The sequence below is a fragment of the Bufo gargarizans genome, chromosome 1 (assembly GCF_014858855.1).
Source record: "Bufo gargarizans isolate SCDJY-AF-19 chromosome 1, ASM1485885v1, whole genome shotgun sequence".
Classification (NCBI taxonomy): domain Eukaryota; kingdom Metazoa; phylum Chordata; class Amphibia; order Anura; family Bufonidae; genus Bufo; species Bufo gargarizans.
In genome coordinates, this window is record NC_058080.1 from 123,020,148 (window position 1) to 123,041,164 (window position 21,017).

At 42.5% G+C, this 21,017-nt stretch overlaps 1 protein-coding gene across 3 annotated transcripts in view; it reads right to left on the reverse strand.

Moving 5' to 3' along the window:
- Positions 1-37: 37 nt before the first annotated feature.
- Positions 38-21,017, reverse strand: part of LOC122934684 (EF-hand calcium-binding domain-containing protein 6-like) — a 159,875-nt gene continuing 138,895 nt past the window's right edge. For 2 of the 3 annotated variants that reach the window (XM_044290365.1, XM_044290445.1), the window contains exon 19: positions 38-547. In XM_044290365.1, coding sequence (XP_044146300.1) covers positions 290-547 — 258 coding nt within the window. In that variant the 3' untranslated portion in view covers positions 38-289. Of the gene's footprint in view, positions 548-14,669; positions 14,743-21,017 lie in introns of those variants that run through there. The other variant, XM_044290522.1, reaches the window with a different exon arrangement.

A 21,017-nucleotide genomic window follows, 5' to 3' on the forward strand; every position in this document is an offset into this window, starting at 1 on the left:
GAAAGGTGGAATCTGATTGGATGCTATGGGCAACTAAGCCAGTTCTACTTTACACCAGGTTGATAAATGACCCCAATTAATTTCACAGACTTGAGTTTCACCTACAATACATACCACATGAGCCTATCTTTATCATCTTCATTAGTGAGGTGGTAGAATGGTTTTCCAGTGTGGAGGAATTACAAGAGCCACATGCTCAGACAACCTTTGCTCCTCAACAGCTGGAGAGCCACCATTATAGAAATGTGAATAAACAATCTAGGTGTTTATGTAAAATAAATTTAGACCTTTACACTGTGTTTTCCAGTGGTGTTTTTGGACTGGAACAGTTCTCTTTCTTACATGTGTGTTCTAGAAAAGATTTGTAGTTAATACGGCCATCCATATTCTGGTCATATTTGGACATGATGTGAAAAATCTCATCTTCGTCAAGTACAAAGTTGCAGAGCTTCAAAACGGATCTAAATTCTGGTAGAGATAAGTAGCCACTGCTGTCCATATCCAGCTTTTTAAAAGCTCTACGTAGAGTCTTCCATTCTCCTTTCAGCTGCATATTAGAAAAAAATTGGAGTTTAAATCCCTCTGTGCCAATTAGGAATGTTGACTATTTAAATACGTATTTGTTTATGGAGATCAAAATTGTTAAAATGCATTTAAAGGGATTTTCTGGGAGTTAAATATTGATGACCTGTCCTCAGGATCATCACCAGGATCGGATTGGTGGGTCCAACTGTCAGCATCCCTGCCAACCAGCTGTTTGAAGAGGTTGTGGTGCTTGGAAAAGAGCTGGGGCATATTCATAGTATACCAAGCTCAGTACTGTACATTGTATAGTGGATGTGCTTGGTATTGTCGGAATATTTATGCTGTCTCCGATTGACAGTCTATATGATTTATGTGAATAAATTAAAATCGGTAATAAAGGAGATTTTAACTTATTATCATAAATATCAAGCTAAAACAAGCTCATGATCTGCGTTGAATTGAAGACAAAACCCAGTTACAGACAAAATATATATGTAATTTATTAATACAATTTATAGTGCAAAATAATATATATAACAAAATTGGCGGTAATAAAATTCAATCAATGATATGCAAAATAGTGGTATAGACAAAAATAATTGAGAACATATATCTATATATATACAATTATGCCTTCTTATAATAATACTCCTCACTTATATTAAAAGTCAATTTAATACTTGATTTCTCTCAGCCGACAAATGTCTGATTAAACCCAAATCTGGTTTATCTTTTATCTATATAAATATATATATATTATCAACCATACTGGTCTAGAACTGAATTCAGTTCCTTGGAGATAATACCGTGTTTTCACTAGTATATTTTTAATCTCCCTGTATTGGATTAATTTTCAGGATGATGCTGCAGGTACACCCCAATCTTATTCCAAAACAGATACTATACACAAAGTATGGTTAATTGAATATATCTATAGATATGTATTATATTAATTAATTATCCTATAAAATATAGGTAAGGTTATACTATACCAAAATGTCAGCTAGCAGAAATCAGTTTCAATGGTTCTAAGATGGCTGCCTCCAATGACTGGCAAGATGGTCAAGATGATGTTCAGAGAGAGAGCGAGATCGATCCCTTCTATCAGCCCATACCATCTTTTTATCCTATCTTAGAAAGGGCTTGGCCAAGTTTTATCATTAACTAGTGACCTCACTTTATAATTAATAGAACCATCCTCTAGGGAAAAATATACCCTAGATCTTTGTTACCCTAACACTAGATGGCACTAGTATTCCATACAAAAAAAATCGAAGCATTCATTTATTTCTCTTATTCATATAATAGCACTAACATGTAATCTAAGGTTTCAGACAAACCTTGAGAAGATCTTAAAGAGACAATGAGTTTTATACTTGGTCAACTAACTTGTGTATCCTTAAGTCTTTTGACCAGACTTGATTAAATCAAAATAAATATGGCTATCTCAATTCATTGTTCTTGGATGAGACAGGGTTTGTTCATGATCACCTGTGTCCACATTTTCCCATTCCAGGAAAGAAATAATTAATTTGTGTGTTCCACTGAGACAGATTCTAAACATGACAGAGGAGTTTATACCTCATTTCTAATCTTACAATTGAATATATCTATGAGGACTATACTTTTATATATATACTATATATTCAGCACACCTATTAAAATTGGTTATAAAAAATCAATCTACTCCTATATTGATTAATATAAAAATCACAAAGAAAGATTAGAGTCTTTCTATTTACTAAAATCATCAGAATTCAAATACATTGTCTTATCTAGGCCATCACATTTCATTAGACCTTGGGACATCTCCTTCTCACAAAACAAACCTAGGTAAACACTTTGGTATATATCGTAAACCTTAGGTTAGCAATTTCAGAGTAAAAAAAAATCCTGAATTCACTCTGCCTTAAAATAAGACAAAATGGTTGTCCCTTAGGCTCATGTCCATACACTTATATAGGCCTTATAATTATGGACTTTATTCATACTCAATAGTTCTGACAGTATTGTAGTTTAATCCTATTCACTTAAATGAGACTCAGCTGCACTAAGTTCATGTGACCGATGGACATAACATCAACGTTCTGAGGAAGAGGCCTCCTCCCTTGCCTGAGTGCTTCAGTCCCTTACATTAGCTGAAATAGCTGAACGGCAGAGATGCCAGGAGTCAGACCCCACTCATTTGATATTGATGACCTGTCCTGAGGATAGGTCATCAATATTTAACTCCCAGAAAACCCCTAGAATTATAATAGACTTCAACCCATTCCCCAAATCCTATTTATAGAAGACTGAGGGAGCCTACTAGCTCTGTGGTGTGTAAAGATGTTCCAAGGTGTTCAGCATTTTATACGTATAAAGGTTAATAATCACTGTATAATGAAAAATTGTGCAACTTTCTACTATAATTTGTTTTTCAGTTGCTCAACATTTTTAAAGATCTCTGCTGTGAGTGGGAATATTCTCATTTACATCAAGGGACTGAAAACCTATACAGACCTAGCTCTACTCACACTTCAGGGTTCACTACAATTCACTACAATGTGTTGTAGACAATCCTCTATTCATCAAAGATGGCTCTCATGTCCATGATTATTTACTATCTTGTGTCAGTTCAGCTATAGTGTATGGGCCTTGAAAGCTGTTATGTTTACATTGGTGTCACAGCTTCCATTTTTATAACGGAACCTATGATGCCGTGTACAACCTGTTGTATGGTGGATCCAAACTGTGATTGACAGACCACATTGGCTTATAATTGGTGTCATGGTTCTTAAACATAGATCTACAAAGGGTGAGGAACAAAACAACAATTAGTAGTTGTACGGCATGGCAGGAAACAGTCTGCTGGATTGCTCTGCCTTCTGGCATGGCTGGAAATTTGTAAAGCTCCTTCTGGCTTCATTCACTATAATGGGGTCCGAGTGGAGACCCGAGCGCAATACAGCAAATATGCTGAGAATCAGCTGGAAGAAAACCACTGCTCATAGCAATTTTCTTCCGGGCGATTCTCTGCATATTTGCCATAATGTGGCCGGATGTCTGCCCATTATAGTGAATGAGGTCAGGTGGAGCCTTACAAACCTCCTGCAATGCCAGAGTGCGCAGAGATCGCAGCCACTAGTGTGCAACTAGCCTTAAGAAAGCTGTTGAACTTATAATTATACAATGGTTTATCTATCCATTCAATAAGAAATCTTATTAGAATGGATAATTTATAGAATATGATGTTATAAACAACTAGCAGGAGCTTACCTATAGTTTAAAATACATAAAGCAATGATGTTAGAGAGTGATTTTAAGTTCTGGCAATCCAGGAGAATGAAAGAAAAGATACAGTAAGAATAGAAGGATTTCCAGGAACAAGCGCCACAAGATTGATAAAACAGAACTACCTTATTAACTTTAGTAGACTAAGTGTATTGGTGTCCATATTGTATGAAGTTGTGTGTATGTCCTAATAATTTGACGAAGGGGCTTGAACTTAAAACAGGTAATTAACCGGACTTAATAAAATAATTCTGCTTCACTGATCTGGTAACGCTGGTGGTTCCTAGAAATTCTTCTATATCCTGCTTGATCCACTACTGTCATGGCGCTGTGTGGGTGGTAAACTCCACACTGAACACAGGAGGGAAGGGAAAAGGTACTAGGCCTGGAAACTAGGGAAAGGGGAAAGGTCACCACCTAATAATTCCCTAGACCGAGACCTGACTACTATCAGTATGAACAGACCTTGATGGTAGGAATGTTCATACGTAGGAACCTAGAAGCCTATTTGACCCTAAAGGGCCCTGGAAATAGTGTCAGAACAAAAGATGACCTGTTCCTGCCCAGCTGAAGGAACAGGAGACACCCTCAGGCCTAATACCAAAAGATAGGGGATTACAACAAACAAGAAATAAGGAAAAGACACTTAACTCCGAAGTACGCAGACGAGCAGGAACTCAGTGGTGAACCTAACACCAGCACTTCCAACACCCAGAAAGGAGCTGTCAACCGCATAGCAATATGGGTGAGACCAGACTAAATAAAGGAGTTGAAATGACCACTTAAGCTACACCTGAGACAAGAGGTGTGGTCATAACCAGCAACAAAACAGAAACAAGTGAAACCAAAGAGGCTGTCACATCACATCACATGCAGCCAGTCTCTTAGATCTTCTAACCCCTGTCACGGGAGAGACCGTGACAACTACTGACCACCAGAAAACAAGTCTGCCGAATAGTTCCTGCAGCCCTAACTACATCCACGATGAACATTCATGTGCACCTAGTACACCAACCACTGTAAATTTTTCTTTTCCTTACAATATTACCCTATGTAGCACTCCATTTTTACTAGTTAAGTTGAAAAGCAAGATAATCATGCTAGTGTTCCTAACTGGGTAACATGCTCCTTACTTTCAAAAGTGGGAGAGACATCTTATTAGAGACATAGTACTCTTTACCTCACAGGAGGTCCCTAAAATGTGTTCTGTTACAAATGGCATCACGGGAAAAGATGGAAAACTTGAAGATTATTTCTCGCTGGTACTATTGTCCAGTTGTTGTACATCATATGTATCTGGGCATTTCTGAGATGTGTTGATGTGGGTTGGCACGAGGCACTATGTTGCATATCTGGTGCAAGTACCCTGTATCAAATCCTTTGGGACATATCATGTACATATACAGTATGTTAGGTATTCAGGGAAACACCTCTCTAATACATCTCAATGTATGCTTCTCTCTGATCCATGGGACTTTGGCTCAGGTTAAAAACAGCATACTGAGCCATCTCCTTACATCAGCTAGATTGGTGATTCCTAGGCACTGGAGATTGGTGGAACTACTCACTTTCCTTGAATGAGCTGCAGAGGTTTGTCATATTTGAAGAACGGAGGAGCAGGTTACAGAAACCCATGAACATTTCTTTGACTTCTTAGCTTTCTGGATCCCATGGATGGCTTTCGTGGACTCATCAGAATTTGAGAATTTCATAGGTTAGCTGTAAGGGGTAGGTTAGATCCTCTCCTCAAACACATAGTATCCCCACTCTTCATAGTTTATTTTTTCCTTTATTAATTTTATGCTATGTTGATTATTATTAATCTTTCTTATCTCTTCTACCCATACCTCTATATCTCTAGCTTGCTCTCTTCTCTAACGCTACATCTCTTGACTCTTCTTTTCAGGAATAGTATTGAGAAGAGAATGGTATATTGGCATGACACTAAGCTATACTATCAGCTTTAGGCTACCACTCGACTGATATCCCAAGTTTTCCACTTTCTATTGTGGGTTAGGCTGAAAGTCATAGGGCTATTTTTATTTTTTCCTGGAATATGTTTGAATGATACATACAGTGCATTTGGAATGTATTCAGACCCTTAATTTTTCATGTGTTTTGTTATTTTGGGCCTTGTGCTAAAATAAAAAAAGTTAAAATTTTTCCCCTTCATTCTGCACTCAGTATCCCATAATAACAATGTGAAAACAGACTGTTCAAAAGCTGTTGAAAATTTGTTGAAAAGGAAAAACTAAAATCTTGCATTGACATATGTATGCAGACCCCTTATTCAGGAATTAGTTGAAGCATCTTTGGCATAAATTGCAGCCTCTGGCCTTCTTGGGTATGATGCCATAAGGTTTTCACATCTGGATTTGGGGATTTTCTACCATTCTTCACTACAGATCCTCTGAAGCTTTGTCAGGTTGGATGTTCAATTGGGTTGAAGTCAGGACTCTGGCTGGGCCATTCAAGGACATTCACGTGTTGTCTTGGCTGAGTGCTTAGACTCATTGTTTTGTCCGAAGGTGAACCTTTGGCCCAGTCTGAAGTCTAGAGCATTCTGGATCAGTTTTTAACTAAGAAAATCTCTGTACTTTGATTCATTCAACTTACCCTCAACCCAGACCAGTCTCCCTCTCCCAGCCACAAAACAGCCCCACAAGATGATGCTGTCACCACCATGCTTCACTATAGGAATGGTGTTGGACAGTGCCTGGTTTCCTCCAAGCATGACACTTACAATTGAGGCCAAAATGTTCAATCTTGGTTATATCAGACCAGAGAATCTTGTTTCTCACAGTCTGAGAGTCCTTTAGGTGCTTTATTTGCAAACTTTCATGTGTCTTTTCCTGAGAAGAGGCTTCTTTCTGGTCTCTCTGCCCTAAAGCCCAGATTGGTAGACTGCTGCAGTGATAGTTTACCTTCTGGGAGTTTCTCCCATCTGCACACAGAATCTTTGGAACTCATCCAGAGTGACCATTGGGTTCTTGGTCATCTCTCTTACAAAGGCCCTTATCTGGTTACTTAGTTAATAGGGTGGCCAGCTCTAGGAAAAGTCCTGGTTGTTCCAAACTTTTTCCATTTAAGAATTATGAAGGCCACTGTGCTCTTAGGAACTTTTAGTGCAGCATAAATTTTTCTGTATCCTTCTCTAGATCTGTGCATCTATACAATCCTGGCTCTGAGCTCTACAAGCAATTATTTCCCCAGAATGGCTTGGTTTTTGCTCTGATATGATTTGTCAGCTGTGAGACCTTATACAGACAGGTCTGTGTATTTCCAAATCATGTCCAATCAACTGAATTTACACAGGTGGACTCCAATCAAGGTGTAGAAACATCTTAAAGATGATCAAGAGAAATTGGAGGCCCACAGTGCTAAATTTCAAGTGTCATAGCCAAGGGTCAACGGAAATTTTTAATTTTTCCTTTTTAATTCATTTGAAAAGATTTCTAAAATTGTGTTTTCACTTTCTCATTATGGAGTACTGAGTGCAGGATGATTTTTCGGAATGCACTGAAACATTGGTTATCTGATAATGTACAATGATTGTTTGTACCTTACTCTATGCCATATACCAGGGATGCTCAACCTGCGGCCCTCCAGCTGTTGTAAAACTACAACTTCCACAATGCCCTGCTGTAGGTTGATAGTTGTAGGCTGTCCGAGAATGCTGGGAGTTGTAGTTTTGCAACAGCTGGAGGGCCACAAGTTAAGCATGCCTGCCATATACCAATGGCTTTATTTTCTCTGGCTTTGTATCTTGCTCCTTAATGTGAATAAAATACAGGTTATACATGTACATAAAAATAACAATAATAATTAGAGATGAGCGAATTTTGAAAAAATTTGATTCGGCTGGTCTTCTGAATTTTTGAAAAAATTTGATTCGATCCGAATTTATTCGCAGCGAATCACGATAAAAACAGCTGCAGAGAGCCTTTATAGTGGTGTAGAACACTGTGCCTTGCAGTAACATGCATAGGGAGTCTGCTGTGGTAGTGAAATAATACTGTAAGTCAGTATGACATGCAGATGACAGGCATAGCTCTTAGAATCACTGCACACTTCACTTATTTGGGCAGTCACGGGGCCAAAACTGACCAAATAACTCAAGTATGAACTCAGCCTTACAGATCGATGTTAGCGCCAAGAAGAAGTGCACTCCTTTTACACCATCAGCTGATTCCACATAGATGTCTACAGAACCTGTTCTATTAAACGCTTATACAAGTAGAGCCCTCCGACAGAGTGGAGAGGGTGTCAGCAGTAAGTTTGTGTTGACGTCACTGATTATTTTGCCCTTCCTCTGATCCGTCAGAACAATAACCCACAAAAAACAGATCCTGTCTCTTGAGCATCCGCTTTCACTCAGTCAGCATTTGTTTAGTAATCCATCAGTATTGCTAATGCTAAAAAAAACAGGAGTGGATCCAAAACAGAGATAACACATGAATGGAATATTTGCATGTCTTCTTTGTTTTGTACCCACTCCTGCTTTTGGCTACCAAATCACAAGCCAATTCTGATGGGATCATACAGGCCTTACAGCTGCTACACAGACAGGATCCGTTGTGCGTCTCATTTTTCCTTCCTTCTGACAGATCAGTAGAAAGGTCAAATAAATGATGATGTCAGCCAGGACGAAAGGCAAAATAGTGGCCCAGTCATGAAGTGGGGAGGGTGGGAACAGCATAAGAAGTCCACAGAGTGGCCCTATGACATAGTGGTGAGGTGGAAGTAGCATGAGGAGGCCACAGAGTGGCACAATGACATTGTGGAGGTGGCATCAGCAGCATCAGGAGGCTACAGAGTGGCATCAGAAGCAGCATCAGGAGGAGGCCACTAAGTGGCACAATGACAGTGTGGAGGTGGCGGCAGCATCAGAAGGCCACAGAGTGGCAAGGTGACATAGTGTGGAGGTGGCAGCAGCATGAGGAGACCACAGAGTGGCAAGGTGACATAGTGTGGAGGTGGCAGCAGCATGAGGAGACCACAGAGTGGCAAGGTGACATAGTGTGGAGGTGGCAGCAGCATCAGAGGACCACATAGTGGCAAGGTGACATAGTGTGGAGGTGGCAGCAGCATGAGGAGACAACAGAGTGGCAAGGTGACATAGTGTGGAGGTGGAAGCAGCATGATGAGGCCATAGAGTGGCATAATGGCAGTGTGGAGGAGGCAGCAGCATCAGGAGGAGGCCACTGAGTGGCACAATGACAGTGTGGAGGTGGAACAGCATCAGTAGGCCACAAAGTGGCAAGGTGACATAGTTTGGAGGTGGCAGCAGCATGAGGAGACCACAGAGCATAGTGTGGAGGTGGCAGCAGCATGAGGGGACCACAGAGTGGCAAGGTGACATAGTGTGGAGGTGGCAGCAGCATGAGGAGACCACAGAGTGGCAAGGTGACATAGTGTGGTGGTGGTGGTTGCAGCAGCATCAGGAGGCCACAGAGTGGAAAGGTGACATAGTGTGGAGGTGGGTGGAAACACTAGTACCCGCTGAAGATGGTGGGTGAAAGAAGGAGCACTTGGCATCAGATGTGTGGCATCAGGGGGGTGGCAGCATAAGAATAGTAGCTGAGGCAGGTAGCCAGAAGAAACTGGTCTCTTTTGTCAAAGTGTTGGTGTGGCACCATGGATGATCTAGTCTGATGCATCAGGCATTGGTGGATGGAAATCCTGGCTGATCCACACCTGATTCATCTTGACAAAGGTCAGTATCTCCACATTTTGGGTGGAGAAGCGAGTTCTTCTTGGGTTAACTATAGCCACCGCCGCACTAAACACCCACTCTGATGTCACACTAATGGCCGGGCAGGACAGCTTTTCTAGGGCAAACTCTGTTAGTTGCGGCCACAAATCCAGTTTGCCTGCCCAGTAGTCCAGCGGATCTTCAACTTGGGGTGGCACTATGCGGGTGAAGAAAGCTGCACATCAACGACTCTAGACTCAGGCTACTGCTGATGGAGCTTGTACTGCTCCTGCTACCCCACCCCTCCCCAGCAGCCATGGCAGTGGAACGTAAGTGCAGAGGGCCCCCCAGTCAGACCTGCGAGAGGATGGATGATGGCGCAGATAGGCAGCGGCCAACTGACTACATAGGATGTTTTTTATAATAGTTCAATTTGTCTTCCCTCTCATCAGGTGAAAAAAAATACCCCATTTTGGACCAGTAGCGATGGTCCAACAAGGTGGAGAGCCAGAAGTCATCCCTCTGCCGAATGGTGACAATTCGGCTGTCACTATGCAAGCAAGTGATATCGGGCTATTTGTGCAAGTGACTCGGAGGGACTCCCTGCCTCCTTTTCCGCTGCATACTGCCACGGTGTGTCTGGGTTCTCTGCCTCATCTTCCTCATCACCCTGTAGCTCCTCTGGCTGGTCCTGCTCCTCCTCTCCTGTCACCTGTGTAGAAAAACAACCCACTTCACTAAACATTGCTTGTGCTCCAATGTCCTCCTCCTCCTCCAGTTCAGCCCCCACAGGGCTCATGTGGCTGTGAGATCTAGGCGCCAGGTCTCCAGTCCACTGACCAGCCAGATTTACCAGCATCTGTTCCAGGACATGAAGTAGTGGAATGACATAGTTCATCTCGTAGTCCTGGCGACTGACAAATAACATAGCCTCCTCTAAAGGCCTGAGCAAAAGGCAGGTGTCACGCATGAGCTGCCACTAGCTGACATAAAAGTTACACAGGGGAGTACTCCTGTCCGCTTGGATCATCAAGATATCATTTATGGCCTTTCTCTGTTCGTATAGTCGATCCAACATATGGAAGGTGCATATCAGCCTATGTTGGGGGATGTCGTTCTGCCGCTTTAGCTTAAGGAGGGTGTGTTTTGCGGTGTACGAGTGGCTGCAGTGCATGCAAAGTTTCCTGGCCATTTTTAGGATGTCTTGCAGATGGGTGGAAGACTTCAGGAACCTCTTGACAACCAGATTGAACAAGTGTGGCAACGTGGAGGCGGAAGCGGCGTCATCTGACCAAGTTGCTGGTGTGCAGGAACCTCATTCACCCAGTGGACCGTAAAGGACACGGCGGCGCTGTCGTGCACTTTGGCAGACACCGACAGGCTCAAGGACTGGCCCACCTTCTGTTCTACATGTGTGTGCAGGGCTGGTACTGCCTTTTTGGCAAAGAAATGACAGCTTGGGACTCTCCACCTCGGCTCGGCACAAGCCATCAGTTCTCTGAAAGGTGCAGAGTTCACCACTTGCACCAGCAATTCGGACATAAGCACATTCAGCTTTTGCGCCGTTGGATGAGTGCACGCATACTGTTGTGTCTTGGCAATCACTTCGGTGATCGATTGCTGATGGAATGATTGACGAGGAGTAGGAGGGCGAGGAGCAGGAGCATCAGAACCAGCAGATGATGGGAAGGACAGACAGCTCTCTTCGGCTGAGGTGGTGGAGCCTTGACTGCCTGAAACCAGGTGCGTGCCACTGGGTGATGTAGTTGTTGCTGTGGCAGGATGGACCACGACATTGGAGCCACGGTTCTCCCAGGCCACCTTATGGTGATGCTGCATATGTCAATTCAGTGCCGTGGTGCCAACATTGGCACCCTGGCCACGCTTCACCTTCTGCCCACAGATTCTACATAGGTCTATGTTCACCTCCTCCAGCGGCTTAACAAAAAACTGCCACACCGCCGAGTAGGTGATTTTACCCCCAACAGTCCACACCGACTGACTGCTACCGACGCTGCTTCTGCGAACCCCGGGCATGTAGGCTCCTGGGAAGCAGGTGGTCTACCCCGGGCACGTTTGGCTCCCGACCTCCCACTGCTGCCACCCTGCTGTCTCCTGGCCACGTTATTGTCTTGCTGGCTCACGGGCAAGCTGCCACCCTCTTCGCCTGATGATAATGATGATGAAGGCCCTAAATCACCCAGCTCCCAAGTGCGATCAGCTACATCATCATCATCGAGTACTTTCTGCACATCACTGATGTCTTTCTCAACGGTCTCTGGGTCAGGAGCCTGACCGCTAGCAAGACCAGCTCCCACGCCACTCTCCTCATCACTACTTGCCCGCCTACTGGAGGAAGCGGCTGATGTCTCCTCCAGATCTTTGCTGGGCAGTAGCTGCTGACTGTCCTCTAGTAGATCGTGATTGCTGAAAAGTGGAGCCGAGCCTACGGCATATAATACTTCTCGCGCTTAGGGAACTGAAAATGACAGAGGAAGGTTCAGGGAAGGTGGGGGCACAGGGCCTGCTCCCGGGCTGTGCCAACTAAGAGTCGTGTCAGAGGAACCCACCGACTCTTGGCTGGGGTTGTCTGATGTCACTTGGGATGAAGTGGATTACTAGTCAACCATTCAAGAAACGCTGGGTTGCTGGTCAAGACACGACTGCTAGGTAACACAGGGAGCTCAGGCCTCTCGCTGCAACCCCTGCTTCCACGCCCCCTTACTCTACTGCGACCTGTGCCTGCACCAGAATCATTTAGGCCTCTGCCACTCCCCTGTGCAGGGCCTGGCACTTCTCTGTCTGACATACTGTTAGATCAAATAAATAAATTAAAAGGAAATAAAAACACCCCAAAAAAGTCTTTAATTTTCTCACTTCAGCACACAACTGCTATTAAGCCCTTTTTTTTAACACTAATACATGCCAAAAAGAGCTGTAATTTTCTCACTTTACTACACAACGGAAAACACTTTTTTGTGCCACTAGTACATGCAAAAAAGGGCTTTAAAACATATAACTGCACCGCTGAACGGCAAATATATTTTTTCTTTTGCCACTAATACATGCCACAAAAGGCTTTGGAACATATAACTGCACCGCTGAACAGCAAATATATTTTTTTCTTTTGCCACTAATACACGCCACAAAAGGCTTTAGAACATATAACTGTATTGCTGAATGGCAAATATATTTTTTCTTTTTCCACTAATACATAAAACAAAAGGCTTTAGAACATATAACTGCACCGCTGAACAGCAAATATATTTTTTCTTTTTCCACTAATACACGACAAAAAGGACTATAATTTTAGCACTTCACCACACAACGGCTAATAAGCCCTTTTTTCCCACTAATACAAGCCAAAAAATGCTTTGGAACATATAACTGCACTGCGCAAGGGCAAAAAAGACGTAGAAATATTTTCTTGTAATAAACCCTGTCGATGCCTGGATCAAACAGTACTTGCACCCTAATAAGAACGGTTTGCTGGAATTACAGAGCTGTATAATGGCAATTTGGATACCCAGTCAGTGCAGCAAGGTGTAATAGGATTGTTCCTATTACCCAGGCTGTAACATCCCCTACTGAACCCTGTTCACCATAAATGCTGTGGAATGATTCCTCTCTATCCTTTCCCTACACCTTTAATAATCTTTCCCTGCATTTGCAAATCATTTTTTTTAGCACAATTAAGTTTTTTCTAGCACTGTCCCTAGCGCCTGCTGACGTCTCTCCCTGCACTAAGAACACTGGAAAATGACAGAATCCAAGACGGCTGAGGCTATTTATAGGGCTGTGACATCACAGGGCTGGCCGTTGATTGGCTGCTTGCATGGCATTATGGGTGATCCCGTCTTCCCAGAGTTCCTTGCTCCATGTCCTCACACGTGCAGCAGCCATTTTAGGAAAAAATGTGATTTGTTACCACGAATGGCGCGAAAATTTGGATTCGGTGCGAATTGAATAAAACCTGAAATTCGGATCAAATTCCACTTGCTCAACTTCGATTCGCTCATCTCTAATAATAATATCATGCTTGTATAGTTTACACATAGCTTGCACAGAGTAGTGTATTTACTTGCACAGGAGCAACAGCTCTTAAATGAGAAGAAGTTAGCAGGAGAAAGCCTAGCATTTCCATCCCTTAGAATACATGCATGATGCAGTACTCTTCAGGACACACAATTTATCATTTCATGCATGATCAGCCATGCACATAATATAGGCGGGTGCCAGATGCAAATTGTCAAGACCTAATATCTGTCCTCTGTGAACTTCTTTATATCAATACAAAACCTCAGCTAAGCTGTCATTATTAAGGGACGCCCATTTTCAGTCTGCAGCAGGTAGACCCTGCTTTGGTTTAGTGATTTACTGGATGTCCATTCTAAGTGTTTTACAGCCCTCAATAAGTATGCACACATACAAAGCATGTCTCGGACAAATACTACATTAGAAATGTCTGGGCTGGGAACAGGTGGAAGGAACAAGAGTTCATGTATTAGGCCTCTTTCACACGACAGTATGGTTTTAAGGTCCCTTTTTAACGGATCCGTTTTTTTGTTTCAGTAGTGTTTCTGTTTCCATTCCGCTTCTGTTCCGTTTTGCTGTTCCGTTTTCCCGTTTGGTTTTCGTTTGGGATTCGTTTTTTGGGGGATCGCAAATGGAAACTGAAGCATACAATAATGTTTAAACAGTAAGTACATAAAAAAATTGGTCCGGGCATAAAATTTTCAATAGATTGTTCTGCAAAAATGGAACAGATACGGAAGACATACGGATGCATTCTGTTTTTTTTTGCGGAACCGTTGACTTGAATGGAGCCACGAATCATTATTTGCGGGCAATAATAGGACAAGTTCTATCTTTCAGCAGAACGGAAATACGGAAACGGATCCATTGAAATGAAACGGAATCCACACAAACGGAAACGGAAAAAAAAGCGTTCGTGTGCAAGAGGCCTTAGTCTAATTTACCCAGTCTGACTATCCAATATAGTAAGGTAAATCTGTTATTGGAACATAACAGACAACTCAAGCAAAATGAAACTTTAGGTTCTCGCCATACATTAGCTATTACAGGATGGTTTCTACGTTGTAGCAGCTTGTGGTTGAGACAGATTTTTTTCCCCACAGATGTAAATTATTAATTGCCTTTTCCTATGCAGGTAAGTCCAGGACTGATATTTTTCCCCTTCAACAGAAAAACATTTAATGCAGCATTTTTCTGTCATGCAAATAAATTGCCTATAATAAATGACAGATGAAAAATGAATATACCGGTACATTTATACGATTTTAAAGCAAAGCTGATTCCCCCCACTGAGAACGATGACTTGAACATTATATTTGCTCTACCTTTTTAAAGGGAACCCCTCTCACTGACCATGGTGGCTGATCTGCAGGCAGCATTTTATAGAGCAGGAGGAGCTGAGTGACTAATAAAGTTTTAAGGGAAAAGATTCAGTATAGCCTGTATTTTATTAATTTAACCCCTTAGTGACCACCAATACGCCCAATATGGCGGTCACTAAGGGTATGGCGGTCACTAAGGGACCTTAGGCTGAGCCGCTGCCTTTTTATGGTGGCCCAGTCTTAGGGCTCGTTTACACGACCGTATGGCTTTTTCAGTGTTTTGCGGGCCCATTGAAATGAATGGTTCTATATATGGACCGTATACGGAACGCAAAAAACGTTCGTGTGAACGAGCCCTTAGTGCTGCACGGATGTTCCAAAATCCTTACTGCGTGGCACTTGCGGTCAGAGCATAAATTATCCGTATGTTATAACCAGTGTGTTCTACGGTCATAAACATGTATGAAAAGATAACGATAACTGTTTATTTATGGCAGCTTCCACTCTTTAGGGATCACAGCTAAGGCTACTTTCACACTAGCGTTTACGTTTTCCGGTATTGAGATCCATCATAGGGTCTCAATATCGGAAAAAAACACTTCAGTTTTGTCCCCATTCATTGTCAATGGGGACAAAACATAACTGAACAGAATAGAATGCTCAAAAATGCATTCCCATACCGGAGAGCAAACCACAGCAAAACGGATCCGTCATGAGTCATGACCCATAATGCAAGTCAATGGGGACGGATCCGTTTTCTCTGACACAATCTGACACAATAGAAAACGGATCCGTCCCCTATTGACTTTCAATGGAGTTCATGACGGATCCGTCTTGGCAATGTTAAAGATAATGCAGACGTTTGTATTATCAGTAATGGAAGTGTTTTTGCTGAACCCTGCCGTATCCAGCAAAAACGCTAGTGTGAAAGTAGCCTTAAGCCGCATTCTGTAAGTCCCCTTGCAGATGAGCTAGAATTCCGCGCGGGGTGCAATGTTTGATGCGAATGCATTGCGCCCGCACAGAATCTGGACCCATTTATTTAAATGGGTCTGTGTACATGAGCGGTGGTTTTCACGCATCACTTTTGCGTTGTGTGAAATTCGCAGCATGTTCTATATTCTGCGATTTTCACGCAACGCTGGCCCCATAGAAGTGAATGGGGCTATGTGAAAACCACATTGCATCCACAAGCAAGTGCGGATGCGATGCGATTTTCACGGATTTTTGCTAAGAGATGTTGTTTGTAAACATTCCGTTTTTTATCATGCGCGTGCAAAACGCAGTAAATTGCATTGCACCAGCGCGATAAAAACGGTCAGTTGGCTATGTTTGCGAAATCGCGCAGATTTCACTGAACGCATCCGGACCTAATCCAGACACGCTTGTCTGCAAGGGGCCTAATAGTTCTAGAGAGCTGTGATTGCAATATATATGTCAGATGACAAAAAGCAGCAGCTCACGCTACTTTTCTGCGCCTCTACATAACTTAGGTGCATCTGCCATCAGTGCAGGGGTATCTTAATAAATGACCCCTATATCCTTACCTGCTAAACTGAGGGTAAAAATATTCACATCCAGATCTCGGAATTAATCAAAGGGGTTATGCCATTAATAATGTAAAAATGAAAATCAGACATCATATAGTATATGACAATCTAACAAAGCTAGAACCAGCCCTGCCCCTTCCATGGATCCAGAGATCTCCCCATTCATTGCTCTGCTAGAGTCTCTCCAGGCTGCAGCTCAGGGAGTGTACCCTTTCTGCCGTAGCACCTTCCCTGTAACTGCCACAGCTTGTAACGGAAGATATGGCTCGTGGCAGTCAATTTCAACTGAGTACGTGCAAGGTGTGACCCCTAAAGAGTGGAAGCCGCCATAAATAAATAGTTATCTATATCTTCCAAATATAGGAAAGAGACTGTAGAACACTCTGGGTATGATATATGTTATGAAATTCGTTCACGCTCTGTTTACTTGTAAAAGCAGAATTGCGTTATGGATTCCGTTACCACAGACCATAACGCAATTCTATGATGGAATGTATAACGGAATGCCTTTAGCGGCATTCCGTTATTCATTCCCTCATAATAGAAGTCTATGGCCTGCATAACGGATCCGTCCCGTTTCCGTTATACAGGAAAGGACTCCCCTGCATAACGGAAACGGGACGGATCTGTTTTGCAGCCCATAGACTTCTATTATGACGGAATGAATAACGGAATGCCTCTAAAGGCATTCCATCCACCAAACGAACCGTGAACGAATTTCAAAATATGAAATTCTCTCATCTCTAGTTCTGACCGCAAGGGTCACGCATTAAGAATTTTGGATCAAGATTATGTGTACTTTGTTAATTGTACATGCATTTTATCGGATAAGCTATGTCTATTATTAGGAATTGGCTACAAAGTGATACTGGTCGTGTGACAGCTGTCACACCCAAGGATAGCAGTGTAGCGGGATTAGCACAGAAATGAATGGGGTCACAGCAACTTGCATGTTTGCCACAACCGTGCCCACAGCCGCAGAATTGCAAAAAATCCAGCAGTGGGGTCGTGTTCATGGCACACATGCGAGTCACACTGCAACCCTATTCATTTCTATGCAAACCCACTTAGGGCCGGCGCGTCCATATAGGCAAAGAGGGCAATTGCCCCCGGGCCCCCAAGTCCTTAGGAGCCCCCGCCGGCCCGCAACTAACTATATTTTCGTGGGGGCAGCGGCTACAGGACAGTCACACAGGGAGATGAGCACTTCCATTGTGGAAGCGGAGAGGACTACTATGGGGTCATCTACGGGGGCACTAAGAAGGGATATTTTATACTTACAAATTATGGGGGACACTGTGGGCATCTACTGGGGCACTATATATGGGGAATTTTATACTGGTACATTATTGGGGGCACTAGGAGGGAGGGGGGAGAGGAGCACTATGGGGGCATTTACTGGAGGCACTACATAGGGGTATTTTATACTGGCACATTATGGGGGCACTATTTGGAACATTAGCTCAACTGGGGGCATTACAAAGGGGTATTTTTGCACTGTTACATTATAAGGGGAATTATTTCTACTGGGGGGGGCATTATGGTGGGCTTTATTACTCCCCCATGGTATGACCCCCTAGTAGCAGCACCGGCCTCTCCCTGCTCTGCTATCCCTCTGCCCCTTCTCCAAATCCTTATTATGAAATCTTTCTCATTAGGATAAAACACATCATCAGCTCCACCGAGCCCCCGGCCAAAGTGTGGAAGTGGCGTCCGAGATCCCCAAGGGCCAAGCCAAGTAACTGTAAGTTTCATGTGAAACAATTATAGCACACTTTCTGTAAATCCAATAAACTTCATTTCACTTCTCAAATATCACTGTGTGTGTCTCCTATATGATATATTTAACTGACATTTTTTATCGTAACAACTAGTGTTGAGCGCGAATATTCGAATTACGAATTTTTTTCTCGAATATCGCAATTTCGAGATTTCGCGAATATTTAGAATATCGTTCTATATATTCGCGAATTCGAATATTCGTATTTTTTTTTTTTATTATTATATTTTTTTCTTTCCCACTTCTCTAAAGTTGTTCTTACCTGTCCTTTGGATTCCTGGCTTCCTGGCTGCTCCAGTCAGTGGTGTTTTCAACTTACTGCTATATTCCATATTAGCTAAATTACAATCTAATCTATATGTGTATTTTACGAAATTTCGCAAGTTGCGATGCGAGTAATATAACACGAAATAATCGCATGAAGATTTCAATTTAGCACTGCTGTATTCCATATTAGGCTAGAATATGGAATATAGCAGTGCTAAGTTGAAATCTTCATGCGATTATTTCGTGTTATATTACTCGCATCGCAATTTCGGCTTTTGCAAATGTTCTTAATATTGCTCTAACTTCGTCTTTTAGAATATTACGAATATTCTAAAAGACGAAATTTCGTAAAATACACATAGATTGTATTTAAGCTAATATACTGCTATAGTAATATTTTTTAATAGTGTACATATTTTACAAAACTTAAGTTCAGAAGAGGCAAAAAAAAAATTAGAGGCAAAAAAAGGGATTATAGCAGTATATTAGCTAAATTACAATCTATATGTGTATTTTACGAAATTTCGTAATATTGCTCTAACTTTGTCTTTTAGAATATTCGTAATATTCTAAGAGACGAAGTTAGAGCAAATCACGAAATTTCGTAAAATACACATATTAGCCTAGCCATAGTCAATTAGCATAGGAACGTTGCCTTATACTATCAAGATAAATAATCGCAATACGCGAAAAAAATATTCGTATATTATTCGCGATAATTGGAATAATTACGAATATTCGATTTCGACGAATATAACACGAATATTTATTCGAATATTCGCGAAATATCGCGAAATCGAATATGGCACCTCCCGCTCATCACTAGTAACAACCAACGATTTATACAGGAAAATCATGACGATTAACAAGGTTGCCCAAACTTTCGCATCCCACTGTATATCTGCTCAGCTCTTCCAGCAATATAACATGCTGCCTACACATGGGGCTGTTTGTAAAATGTGACAGGTTCCCTTTCAAGTAATACAGGATGGAAATCAGAAGACAATTTTAACTGACCCTGATCAGGAGACTTATACATTTTTGGGGAAATTTGCTGATATTCTGTCAAAGAGGGTAATACATTTCTGACAACAGCAGCTACAGGCTAGTTGGCCCATGTTTAGATTTCTTGGACACGATTGCTTCTAGTGTGGTTTACGTCAAGAAAACATCACCTCAGAGTATGTGCAGTGTTATTACCATTATGTAATAATTTCTTATTAATAAAGCAAAATCTTAATTGGGGATTGACAGTGCTTTTGTTAGGGTGGTGTCACACCACTTTTCGTAGCACTTTTTTTGAGCCAGAAGTGGATCCAGCAGAAAGAAATATAAGTCATTTTTATTATATTTTTCATTCCCTTCCAATACACATCTGGCTTTGGCTCATAAACTGCATATAAAACTGCCACAAAAAGCTGTGTGACACATGGACATCGTGAACAAAAGCAGAAATAGACTGTACATGGGGTAACCTTCAGCTGCCTACACCTAGCTGCCATTGTACAGGATTAGGCTACATGCACACGACCGTATGTGTTTTGCGGTCCGCAAAAAAAAGGATGATGTTATGTATGGCATCCGTTTTTTTTTGCGGATCCGTTTTTTTTGCGGATCCATTTGTAATAATGCCTATCCTTGTCCGCAAACTAGAAAAAAATAGGACATGCACTATTTTTTTAGCGGAGCAACGGAACGGACATACTGTCACGAGGGTGTCAAGAGCCACGTCTGACTCCGTTATACCCGGGGTCAGGAAGTCGCAGCGGGTGGCTGCGCGCTCTATGTCTAAAGATCACGTTGTTTCTTAGTGATTGTTTTCTGTGTTTGCCTTGCAATCCTTTTTGTCTCACTCAGGGATCCGTAGCTTCTCCTCCTCAGCTGTTTCTTGTCTGCCACTCCCAACCTCCTTATATTCTCCTCTCACACTTCTCTAGTTGCCAGTTATAGAGCTTCCTGCCTGGACTTCTATACTGACCCACTGGAGCTGTGAATCCTGGTTGTTGTTCCAGAGTGCTACCCTCCGGATCCCTGTTGGGCTTTTTGTTGTCTCCTGTTGTCGCCCACCTGGGATTATATGTTGAGTCTGTATTGTCTGTCCTCCCCTTGGTGTTTTCCTTTAGAGCTAGTGGTGCGGACTAGTGTTCCCACCGCCCTGTTCACTATCTAGGGCTCATCTTAGGGAAAGCCAGGGTTTTAGGCACGTGATCGGCGTACGGGTGAGGAACCCGTCTAGAGACGTCAGGGCAGCCAGGTGCCAGCCGCAAGGTGAGTCAGGGGTCACCACCTTCCCTCTCACTTGGGCAGGGCCTTCCTCTTTCCCTCCCTCTGTGTCACATATGTAATAGTCACGCCGATCGTGATACATACTGATGCGGACAGCACACGGTGTGCTGTCCGTGTTTTATGCGGACCCATTGAAATGAATGGGTCCGCATCCTATCCGCAAAAAAAACGTATCAGACACTGAAACAAAATACGGTCGTGTGCATGTAGCCCTATACCATCATGTGGCCCTCAGGATTATTCAGTTACAAATACACTTGCACAAACTGCAATTTCCTTATAGT